General features: G+C 36.2%; 1 protein-coding gene across 5 annotated transcripts in view; it reads left to right on the top strand.

Moving 5' to 3' along the window:
- The window catches only part of Arhgap5 (Rho GTPase activating protein 5), a 69,417-nt gene that overhangs the window by 4,542 nt on the left and 51,714 nt on the right, over positions 1-13,161 (top strand). For all 5 annotated transcript variants that reach the window (XM_041658489.1, XM_041658487.1, XM_041658486.1 and 2 more), the window contains exon 2: positions 8,888-12,773. In XM_041658489.1, the coding sequence (XP_041514423.1) occupies positions 9,054-12,773 (3,720 nt within the window). In that variant the 5' untranslated portion in view covers positions 8,888-9,053. The remainder of the gene's footprint in view (positions 1-8,887; positions 12,774-13,161) is intronic.

Below are 13,161 nucleotides of genomic sequence, written 5' to 3'. Positions count from 1 at the left end.
TAGTTAGGATAGTGAGGGGGGGGAATTGAAGTTGTAATGACTAGACCAAAAGAATGCAGGAAAAGCAGGCCAGATTGGCAGATGAGAAGAGAATAATGCAAGGTGAAGTTTAAGAGCATCATGAGAAAATTAAAATATTGGGAGAAAATGCAAGCATAAGAGTAATAAAGAGGTCATGGAGAAATAAACCATTTATTCTCACTGAATTTGACATCAAATAGCACTGGGGAGATGGACCGCACTTCTTGGCTTTCAGTTTGGTATAGTTGGTCCATTTTTTTTTTCTTGTTGGTTATACACCTTACTGACTTTGCTTGTTATTTCTATGTTTGCCTTTTCAAAGCCAAGGTGACACTTCTTTGGCTGTTGACTGTTTAAGGAAATGACTGATGATGTATGGGATTCGTCAGATATTTCTAGGAGTACCCAGATGGTCTTAGAATTTTCTGAACTTTTATGGTCTTGTTAGTCATCTTGCCCTTCCCTCATTTCATTACCAAGTTCCGTGTCTTTGGAGACGACACCTGAAACTCAGGTGTTATCACCATCTGTTGCTGAAACTGATTAGCGTTTCATTGAGAAACATTGACTCATTTACTTCATGTGTCTAGTGCTAGTCACGAGGTTCTCTGTCTAGCATTGTTCTTTTCAATTCTGCTGAGATTGTTCAGGTGCTAAAGTATGCAGTATGTATCTATTTTGTGGGCTTTGTAACCCATCAGATTCAGTCTTGTATTCTACTTTTAGACTCTTCTGTTTCCTTTTACAAGGTGTACCTCCTGTTTGCCCCTTTTAAGGATATATTTTAAGCGTATTGTCTATCAAACCGTATTTCTCTACTTTCCTGTATGGTTGCTGTGCTCAGTTCACTCTACATTAATCACACATCTGAAATACTTCTCTTTGAAAGTCAAACCCCATCAAATCTTACTATTTAAATCTTTTCTGTTCACAAAAATTCTTCATCTCAGGGTTAGAGAAGTGGCTCAGTAGCTAAGAGTTCTGGCTATTCTTGCAGAGGACCCGGGTTTGATTCCCATCACACACGTAACTGCTTACAGTTGGCCTGGCACCCTCTTTTGGCTTCTTTATGCACTGGGTACACATGTGGTGCATGTGTATACATACAGGCAAAATACTTAAACACGTAAAATACAAATAAAAAATTCATCTAAGGTTTGTAAACTTTGGCCTTTGGGTCAAATCTGGCCTATTTATTTCTCTATAATGCCTTTTTACATTGTGAAATAGCTGTCAAAGTAATAATAGAGTATATTAAAATTATGTACAATTCTGCATCTGTGTGTGAAGTTTTATTATATCAAGATCATTTTGTTCTCAAATCAAGTAGTAGGACAGACACTAGACAGTATGCAAAACCTATTTAGTGCCTAACCAGTTATGGAAAAATATTCCCCAAACCTTGGCTTATTATAATAGCTTATAACTGATCTTTCATTTATTTGAATTCATACTGCATTTTCAACTCCTTGATATATATATATATATCAGATTGCTTTTATCTCCTTAACTATAATACTATAAAGATGGAGGGTGGTTGTTGCTGGTGGTATGGAGCGTTTTTGTTTTTTTTATTTTTAAGACAAAGTTTTATGTATCCCAGGCTGGCTTCCAAGTTACTAGTTAGCCATGGATGGCCTTGAATTTCTGATCCTCCTGCCTTTGCTTTCGGTGATTGTATTGTGATTACAGGTACATATTACTGTGCTTGTTTATTAGACTTACTGAGGCAGGCTCTTTTAGTCCAGGCTGTTCTAAAACTTACAATGTAGACAAGACTAGATGTGCCTTCTGCTTCAGCTTCCCAAATAATGGAGTTATAGACATTGGGTCACCTTGAACAGCAAGATTCTATATAGTGCGGAAAATGTCTTTTAGCCTCTTGACACCTTTTAAAAAATGTCCTATGTTTTTAAATTCTATACCCCTTCCTGTGATTATTCGGCTTTGCTACTATTCCCATCATCAAGTATTCCCATCTTTTAAGAAAACTATGAAACCTACGACCACTGGAGATGCCTTAGTGTTTATAAAGGTGCTTGTTTTTAAACCTGGCAATCTGAGTTTGATCCCCAGGACCCATGTGGAAGGAGAGAACTGACTCTGATCTATACACAACACCAATAGCTTATATGCCCACACACATACACAATGAATGTAAGTCTAAAACATTGAGGAGCCTTGCTTACAATCATTCACATAATTCAAATGATGGGTTCTCTTCTGTGAGGCATTACAAATACAGAGAGTAGAACAATTCCCTTCTCTCACTTTTAGTGTTTCAAAGAGGGGTGAGCATATTCATAGTACTGGCTTTCTTATAGTGCCTTTGGACCGTCACAGTCTCTGGCATAAGCTTAAGCAGATAGAGGCTAAACATAAGGCAGTACAGATTGTTCTCTGAGATTGACAAAATGTGATGGCCTTGCATGCTTTTATTTCCACTATAGAATAAGGAATTAGACTAGTATAAATTTGGAATAACTTCCTTATAAAGGCAAAGGAAAACGTGTTATCAGAGAAAGACGTAGATTAAGTAATAAGGTCTGCAGTTACTTTGCCTGGGATTAGTTTACCTGGTTTACAGTTGGCTTTCATCAGTGAAACCTCCTTCCCTCCCCAAACAGTAATTGGAAATGTCAAAAGATAGAAATGGATAAAAGTAGAATTACTTGTGTTGAGTAGCGCTTAGGAAACCATAGTGTATGTTTGTGATCGGACTATAGGCCTTAGAAAGATGCTGGACATTTTAGATTAGAATACATTAGATTTTAGAGGCTTATAGCAGTATATGGATTTCTGTTAATTGTGCCAGCAATTGTGACTTCAGGATTTTAAGATGGTTTTAGAGTTATGTATACTGATCCTGGAGATTGGGTAGAAACAGGAAGTTCCATGATTTGCGGGTTCATCACTACATACTTGTTGAAAGCTTTGAAAGGTTCTTTTCACTCATTTGCGTGTAGTCTTATCTAAAGACCAGTTCATTGAGTTGACTTCTCCCAGCTACATTACATCTAAAGTTGTGCTTTTGTGGCAGAAATCTTGCTTCAAAGGTAAAATATAATAATACATGAGTGTTTTTTTATTAGAGTACTATATTGTTGAATTACTTAGGTATCTTACTTATTTTTGCAACATTTTGCAACATTGATAAATTTGTCAATAAGAACCAGCAACTTTAATAGAAGTAAATGTATCAAGTTTACACTAATTTTTTAGTATGAATTTTTTTTTTAAGGTTTTCTGGACAAGTTTGCCTTAGCTTATGGAACACAGGATGATCTTTGTGTTAGGTCTCTCTTTGTGACTGTTAGTTACATTGGGATATTTAAAATTGAATTATTAAGTAATTATAAAGTTATTTCTGTATAATCAGATCTTAGAAATGTAATTTCTTATAATAAATACTGTGACTTTTAAAAAGACTTATTTAAAATTAGTTATATTCAGGATTATATTTCTTATTTTTAGATTTTTAAATTTAGCTTTCATTTTATGTGTGTGAGTGCTTTGCCTATGTGCACAAATGTGCATCATGTGCCTGCACTGCCTGTGGAGGAAGGAGAGGATGTCGGGACTCCTGCAACTGGAGTGCTGGGTGCTTGTGAGCTGCCATGTGGATACTGGCAGTGGAACCTAGGTCCTCTACAAGAGCAGCAGGTATTCTTAACTGCTGAGCCATCTCTCTAGCCCCTGTCTCTCTTTTTTAAATTAGCTTTAAGTATTCTAAAACTATATGCTTATTCTGGCCAAGTACACTATTATGCATCATCATTTGTTTCAAATTCCTTCATTTTTTGAAAAGTTTTCATCTAACTATTAAGATCTGTGAATCTGTTGTGTGAGTACTTTTAGACTTGTGGGCTATACTAGTGCAGTGAACGTAGATTTGTGCCTTTTAGGCTCTTTAGTTAAATCTGGAGTGAAATGGGAGAAGGGTAGAGTTAATGACATACAATAATTATGTTATATAGTAGTTTTGGAAATACTAGTGCAAGTGCAAAGGCAGGCATGTGCTAAGCATGTTGTGTGTGTGTGCGTCAGTGTGACTGAAGCAGAATGAGAATTTGGGAAAGTGTTATTAGAGTAGCTCAGAGATAGGAGAACACTGTAGAAGGCAGAGAACGTTAAGGACTTGGCTCTTCCTTTTAGAAGTACTGGAAAGTTCTGAACAGAAGGCTCTGGGTTGTATTTTAACAAGAACCTGGCTGCTTTGATATTAACAGACCAGAGAAAGGAAGCAGAAATTATGCGAGGAAATGAAAGTAGAATCGTTTACCAAACATGATTATGAATAGAATCTGGGTTATTTTATTAAAGGTATCAGAAACTGCTAAGTTATATGTGTGTTTTAAAGATAGGACCAGTCAGATAAAACAATTATTAAGTGCAACAATTTTATGAAAAAGGATAAAAGTTTATTTAAAGATTGTTTATAAATTTATGTGTCTTAATTGACAGTAATTGTGTATGTGGAATACAGTATGATTGGATCAGGGTAATTGGCATATCTCTACCACCTTAAGTTTTTTTGTTTTTGGGTTTTTTTTTTTTTGGTTTTTTTTGGGGGGGGGTATTGAGACATTCAGAATGTCTTGTATTGGTTTGCTGTTTGATACGGTTATAAAATGTGGACCAAAACCAACTTGAGGGAAAAAAAGGATTTATATGACTTACACATTCTAATCACAGTTGATCATTGAGGAAATCAGAGCATTAAATTCAGGAGGGAGCAGAGGCAAGAACCATGGAGGAAAACTTACAGGGTTATTTATTTTCCCTGGCTGGTGCAGTACCTTTCTAATACAGTTCATGATCATTGGTCGTCTAAGGGAGGCAGTTCCTTAGTTGCGGGTCTTTCTTAGGCATATCAGGCTAGCAACCAAGATTGGCCATCACAAGTTTAACCCCTTGTCAACTTGACACACAAAACCTTTTCTTTTCCTTGCTTTCTGTAGCTAGTTCTAATATTAATATCACAATATAAAACACAATCCAGCTTTTAAAAGTCTCAGTCTTTAAATTTTCAACACTTTTTAAAGTCCAGATTTTCTTTAAAAGTTCAGAGTCTCTTTAACAGTGGGTTCCTGTAAAATCTAAAATAAATAATGTAGTTTATTTTAAGAGGAAAGAAGAACCTGAGCACAGCTATAATGAAATAAAACAAAACCAAAGTCCAACAAAAGCTCTATGTCTTCTCATAACATCTGGGATTCATTCACTCATGATATTCTGGGCTGTAAAGGGCTTGGATAACGCCACAACTTGACTCCACCATTTGCAGCCCATGCCGCTTGTCTCCTTGTGTCAGACCATGTTCATTTGCACCTGACACCGTCCTTGGTAGTCATCTTGTGGTCCTGGTGTCTCCAATATACTAGAATCTCCACTGCAGTGACCTCTCTTGGCTTTCTAGAGGGTCAAACCACAGCTGTTGTCCATGATTCTTTCAGTCCTGGATTTGCTACAGCTGCTGAGGCTGAACTTTAACCCATAGCCTCTCCTGCCTCTCTTCAGGGACCCTTTGACCTTTCCATATAGTGCCAGGCCTTAGATGGTCTCTGTGATATCTTCATGCCTTCAAAACCAGTACCATATGGAAGACTTACACATTGCCAAGTTCCGCTTTCACCTTGAGATAGTTTCTAACCCCACCCCCAACTGTGTGCTGACCCTGAAGAACTACTACCCAGATTTCACCTCAGTAGTGCTGATCTCTTACTGATCATAACTAATTTTTCAGTACTAGATAACCAGCATTGATTGTCCCAGTAAAGCAAAGATTTTACTTAGATAGATTCTTAATTAAAATGTCACAGGAACAGCTGTAGAGTCTTTGAGAGACTCGGACTTCCTCTGAAACTTCACAAGCCGGGTCTTCATCTGCATTTCTATCCACATTCTCATCTCTAAGCTCCAGCAACAGTTCATTAAGCTCTGAGCGCTCAGTGATTTTTCTAGCCAAAAGCTTCCAAATGAGCTCCAGTCCTCCCCCAAAACAACATGGTCAGGTTCATTACAATACCCCACTTTCCTGTAACGATTCTGCTCCAGCTTGCTTCTCTGTTACCATGATAAAACACTGACCAAACAAGCTTGATGAAGAAAGGGTTTATCTGATGTACAGGTTACAGTCGATTATTGAGGGAAGTCAGGGCAGGAACTGTGGAGGAAAGAAAGCACAATAGTGGTTTATTTCCCCTGGCTTGCTCAGCTGCCTTATACAGTGCATGCCACCTGCCCACAGTAGGTAAGGCTCTCCTGTGTCAATTAAAGTGACCCACAGGTACAGCCACAGCCCAGTCTAACGGACGCAGTTTCTCTATTGAGGTTCCTTTTTTCCCCCGAAATGTCAACAGCCAAAATTAGCCATCACACCTCTATATTAGCTATTTTAAAATATGTAATTTTTGTCAATTCTGGTTATTCTGCTGTGGTGTAGAACATTAGAAGTTATTTCTACTATCCAACTGTACCTCAATACCCATAATAAACCATCTTCTTTTCATTCTCTCTCCTCACACTTTACCCAAGCTCCAGTTAGTAGTCTTCTAGTCTCTAAAAATATTTTAGGTTAAATTGTGAGTTCTTAGAAACCTATTTTCATTTTTCTAGATTTCTTATATAGCTTTTAATTTGTAAAAAGTCACTTCACAATATTAAACTTTATTTAAAAGAGAATGCAGTATATGAATTTTACCCTAGTAAAATTTTAGAAAGCTTAGTTCTAGGAAATGGCCTTATTTTGACAGAGATATATGTATTATTATTAAGTTCTGTAAAGATAATTGACATTCTGGACATAACTTTCTTGATATAAAACCTACGTTTCTAAGATGACCTTGAAGATGAGAGCCTTCACTATACTATTAAAAAACAACACTGATCCAAACCATGTAATTTCATTTCAGGCTATTACTATTTTTTTTGTTTTCCTCATTTACTAATTTCATTTAGTAAAAAATAAGTTTACTAAATGTTATGAGACTGAGTAGCTGTGTATGAGTAAAGTTTCAGAAGAAATAAAGAAGCTATATTTGTGACTGACCCAGTAACATTATTTCTGGTCATTTTTGAAATGAAAAAAAATTCAAATTAAATAACGCATACATAGTTGAAGAGCAGTGTTCTGATCTTAGTTTATTAAGGATTTTTGTTCTTTGACCTTAAAAAATGCCAAAGTTACTTTGATTAATTAATGGGGGATAATTTTGATCTGGCTATTAGAATTCATATGATAGTTCGCTTTTATTTTCTAGACTGGCTTTCTCAAACGATTTCTCAAACTAAGATTTCTGTGTTAAACATGCTAGTAAATGAAGAAGACTCTGATGAGAGTTGAGAAAAGGAAAACTATTTGCTTAATATCATTTCCCGTTTCTAGTTGGTTTTTTTTTTTTTGTTTGTTTGTTTTTTATTTTCGAGACAGGGTTTCTCCGTAGCTTTTGGTTCCTGTCCTGGAACTAGCTCTTGTAGACCAGGCTGGCCTCGAACTCACAGAGATCTGCCTGCCTCTGCCTCCCGAGTGCTGGGATAGTTGATTTTTTTTAAGTATAAGTTTTCATATTTATGATTCAGAAATCATCACTGTCAGATTATTTAGGATGTGCTGAAGCTTTAAAATTAAACCTAAATTGATTCAGCCTCAATTTAAGAGTTTTATTTATCTTTTAGAGAAAAAGCTTTTCACTGCCCAGTGTTCAATGGTGTGATTACATATATAAAACTCAGATATACACATTTTCAATTAATATTATCATCCTTTAATTTTTTACACCTTCAAAATATCTTTTATGGTAATGCTCTTTTCTGTGTCTTGCCTTTTCATTTTATGATGTAGAGTACACTCATATAAATGTATATATGTGTGTGTCTCTACATATGTCTACATGTATGTTTGTATATGTGTGTGTATATATATATATACACTCATGTTTTGGGGTTGCTGTAGGAAATCAGAAGTGAATGTGCTGTTTTGGGGCATCAAAACCAGGGGCCCATAAATATTAGGCAAGTTGTCTATGTCTAAGCAACATCTCCCAGCCCCAAGTCTGAATTCTCAGTGAGCCATGGTATCCAGAGTTACATTGTACTTGGATAAGCTTATATAAGAGATATTACTAAAAGTATGAGCATTTTGGTAGAGAATAGGTTTTAGTTAAAAGTTTTCTACAGTATTAACTTGTTTCCCCCTTTTCTTGTGTTCTTTGCTCTGCTGTGTTCTCTCAATTTTGGGAGGAGTGTGAAATCTAATAGGCTTCAACTTACTTGAAAACAAAACATAAAACCCTAAAATTCAAAAATCCTGGGGAAATAGGTTTTGAGGAATTCTGTTACCTGAAGCTGGTTATTTTATATTTTAAAGTCATGAGACTGGAGAGACAGCTGTTGAGGGGAGTTGTGTAGAGCATGCTAGGGTTAGGGCCTTGATTCTATTCCTGATACAGTAAAAAGCAAAATTGAATGCGAGTTGTAAGGCAATTGAGAAGGCAGTACAGTGTAGTTACTACTAGCATGTTATTATGGAAGGAAGGAAAATGAAAGCAGTGGAAAAGATTTGTTATTTCCTCAAATCTGTAGGATAGTGTAATTAGAAGCAGAACTCATGTTTGGTTAGTAGAGGCTTTAAGAAAGTTCATTTTAAAGCTATAAGCCATTAGATTTATATATTTACCATTTTGTTAGCTTTACCTTAAAATTTGAGGCCATTGTACATTTGTAAAAGTAAATTATAAATTGTCTGGTTTCTTTACATATATACAATATCATTACAATTTTTGGTTTACATAATACTTTGCTGTGGACATTTTTACTTTGTACTCACAAAACTCACATAAGATTTTCATTTTTTTTCTCTTTCTAGGAAGATGATCCATATGATCTCCAAGACCTTTCTTTGGCGATGAAGGAACTACAAAGAACCAAATATAATTCTGAAATTCAGGATCTGTATTTTGAAATGGTTTTATTTTCAGAATGAAAAGTCTATATGGTTGCCTTTTTGAATGTAGAGACATGAGAAAAGAGTTATGATGGCAAAAAACAAAGAGCCTCGTCCCCCATCCTATACCGTCAGTGTGGTTGGACTCTCGGGGACTGAAAAAGACAAAGGTAACTGTGGAGTTGGAAAATCTTGTCTGTGCAATAGATTTGTACGCTCCAAAGCAGATGAATATTATCCAGAGCATACTTCTGTGCTTAGCACCATTGACTTTGGAGGCCGTGTAGTAAACAATGATCACTTTTTGTATTGGGGTGACATAACACAAAATGGTGAAGATGGAGTAGAATGCAAAATCCATGTCATTGAACAAACAGAGTTCATTGATGACCAGACTTTCTTGCCTCATCGAAGTACAAATTTACAACCATATATAAAACGTGCAGCTGCCTCTAAATTGCAGTCAGCAGAAAAACTAATGTACATTTGCACCGATCAGCTGGGTTTGGAGCAAGACTTTGAACAGAAACAAATGCCTGAAGGGAAGCTCAATGTAGATGGATTTTTATTGTGTATTGATGTAAGTCAAGGATGTAATAGGAAGTTTGATGATCAACTTAAATTTGTGAATAACCTTTTTGTCCAGCTTTCAAAATCCAAAAAGCCTGTGATAATAGCAGCAACTAAATGTGATGAGTGTGTGGATCATTATCTTAGAGAAGTTCAAGCGTTTGCTTCAAATAAAAAGAACCTCCTTGTAGTGGAAACATCAGCACGGTTTAATGTCAACATTGAGACATGTTTCACTGCGTTGGTGCAAATGTTGGATAAAACTCGTGGCAAACCTAAAATTATTCCCTATCTGGATGCTTATAAAACACAGAGACAACTTGTTGTCACAGCAACAGATAAGTTTGAAAAACTTGTACAGACTGTGAGAGATTATCATGCAACTTGGAAAACTGTTAGTAATAAATTAAAAAATCATCCTGATTATGAAGAATATATCAACTTAGAGGGAACAAGAAAGGCCAGAAATACATTCTCAAAGCATATAGAACAACTCAAGCAGGAACATATAAGAAAAAGGAGAGAAGAATATATAAGTACCTTGCCAAGGGCTTTTAATACTCTCTTGCCTGATCTAGAAGAGATTGAGCATTTGAATTGGTTGGAAGCTTTGAAGTTAATGGAAAAGAGAGCTGATTTCCAGTTATGCTTCGTGGTGCTAGAAAAAACACCTTGGGATGAAACTGACCATATAGACAAAATTAATGATAGACGGATCCCATTCGACCTCCTGAAAACTTTAGAAGCAGAAAAGGTCTATCAGAACCATGTACAACATCTGATATCAGAGAAAAGAAGAATAGAAATGAAGGATAAATTCAAGAAGACTTTAGAAAAAATTCAGTTCATTTCACCTGGGCAACCATGGGAGGAAGTTATGTGTTTTGTTATGGAAGATGAAGCATTCAAATACATCACTGAGGCTGATAGCAAAGAAGTATATGGTAGACATCAGCGAGAGATAGTTGAAAAAGCCAAAGAAGAGTTTCAGGAAATGCTTTTTGAGCATTCGGAGCTTTTTTATGATTTAGATCTTAATGCAACACCAAGTTCAGATAAAATGAGTGAAATCCATACAGTTCTAAGTGAAGAACCTAGATATAAAGCTTTACAGAAACTCGCACCTGATAGGGAGTCTCTTCTCCTTAAGCATATAGGATTTGTGTATCATCCCACTAAAGAAACCTGCCTCAGTGGCCAATATTGTACAGACATTAAAGTGGAGCACTTACTTGCCAGTAGTCTTCTACAGTTGGATCATGGCCGCCTACGCTTGTATCATGATAGTACCAATATAGACAAAGTTAATCTTTTCATTTTAGGGAAAGATGGTCTTGCCCAGGAACTAGCAAATGAGATAAGGACTCAATCCACTGATGATGAGTATGCCTTAGATGGAAAAATTTATGAACTTGATCTTCGGCCTGTTGATGCCAAATCGCCTTACATTTTGAGTCAGTTATGGACTACAGCCTTTAAACCACATGGGTGCTTCTGTGTATTTAATTCCATTGAGTCACTGAGTTTTATTGGGGAATTTATTGGAAAAATAAGAACTGAAGCGTCTCAGATCAGAAAAGATAAATATATGGCTAATCTTCCATTTACATTAATTCTTGCTAATCAGAGGGACTCCATTAGTAAAAATCTACCAATTCTCAGGCATCAAGGACAGCAGTTGGCCAACAAATTGCAGTGTCCTTTTGTAGATGTACCTACTGGTACGTATCCTCGTAAATTTAATGAATCACAAATAAAGCAAGCTCTAAGAGGAGTTTTGGAGTCAGTTAAACACAATTTAGATGTGGTGAGCCCAGTTCCTATTAATAAGGATGTGTCTGAAGCTGACTTGAGGATTGTCATGTGTGCCATGTGTGGTGATCCATTTAGTGTGGATCTCATTCTTTCACCCTTCCTGGATTCTCATTCTTGCAGTGCTGCTCAAGCTGGACAGAATAATTCCTTAATGCTTGACAAAATTATTGGTGAAAAAAGGAGGCGAATACAGATCACAATATTGTCATACCATTCTTCAATTGGAGTAAGAAAAGATGAACTGGTCCATGGGTATATATTAGTTTATTCTGCAAAACGGAGAGCATCAATGGGAATGCTTCGCGCCTTTCTGTCAGAAGTTCAAGATACCATCCCTGTACAACTGGTGGCAGTTACTGACAGTCAAGCAGATTTTTTTGAAAATGAGGCTATCAAGGAGCTAATGACTGAAGGAGAACACATTGCAACGGAAATAACTGCTAAATTTACAGCATTGTATTCTTTATCTCAGTATCATCGGCAAACTGAGGTCTTTACACTGTTTTTCAGTGATGTTCTAGAGAAAAAAAATATGATAGAAAATTCCTATTTGTCTGATAACACAAGGGAATCCACCCATCAAAGTGAAGATGTTTTTCTCCCATCTCCAAGAGACTGTTTTCCCTATAACAACTACCCTGATTCAGATGATGACACAGAAGCACCACCTCCTTATAGTCCAATTGGGGATGATGTACAATTGCTTCCAACACCCAGTGACCGTTCCAGATACAGGTTAGATTTGGAAGGAAATGAGTATCCGATTCATAGCACCCCAAACTGTCACGATCATGAACGTAACCATAAAGTGCCTCCACCTATTAAACCTAAACCTGTTGTACCTAAAACAAATGTGAAAAAACTGGATCCAAACCTTTTAAAAACAATAGAAGCTGGCATTGGTAAAAATCCAAGAAAACAGACTTCCCGGGTACCTATGGCACATCCTGAAGATATGGACTCTTCAGATAACTATGCGGAACCCATTGACACAATTTTCAAACAGAAGGGCTATTCTGATGAGATTTATGTTGTCCCAGATGATAGTCAGAATCGAATTATTAAAATTCGAAACTCATTTGTAAATAACACTCAAGGAGATGAAGAAAATGGGTTTTCTGATAGAATCTCAAAAGGTCATGGGGAACGTAGGCCTTCAAAATACAAATATAAATCTAAAACTTTGTTTAGTAAAGCCAAGTCATACTATAGAAGAACACACTCAGATGCAAGTGATGATGAGGCTTTCACAACTTCTAAACCTAAAAGAAAAGGAAGACATCGAGGAAGTGAAGAAGATCCACTGCTTTCGCCTGTTGAAACTTGGAAAGGTGGTATTGATAATCCTGCGATCACATCTGACCAGGAGGTAGAGGAAAAGAAGATAAAGAAGAAAGCCCACAAAGTAAAGGAAGATAAAAAGGTAAGTTTACTTTATCTTTATAATTAAAGTGCTCACTTTTGCCTTAAAGTGAAAAAAAAAAGTATGTATTTAAGATAATGAGTTTGACATTAATAAGACCTTAAGACCAGTAAGTAAATCTAGTATCTTTTGAATGTTTAAAAATTTAAAATATTTTGTTAGGGCAGTTTTGTAAACATGCATTTTATTTATATATTTATTTTTTGTGGTATGTATTCCTTTAATTTACAGCTCTATTCAGCATCAGTCTTGTTTCATGCATTGATAATTAAGTCTTTTGTTGTGGAGTGTATTTTGTGTGGGTGCAGACTATAATACGTATACACGTGTCAATTCTTTTGTCATTACAAAGAATTTATACGTAAGTATGAACATATGCTCTCATGTG

The sequence above is a fragment of the Microtus oregoni genome, unplaced genomic scaffold (assembly GCF_018167655.1).
Source record: "Microtus oregoni isolate MIOR12 unplaced genomic scaffold, Mior012 000009F_ref0000495, whole genome shotgun sequence".
Classification (NCBI taxonomy): domain Eukaryota; kingdom Metazoa; phylum Chordata; class Mammalia; order Rodentia; family Cricetidae; genus Microtus; species Microtus oregoni.
The sequence above is the reverse complement of the archived record's forward strand: the minus strand, read 5'-3'. Positions and strand labels throughout refer to the sequence as shown.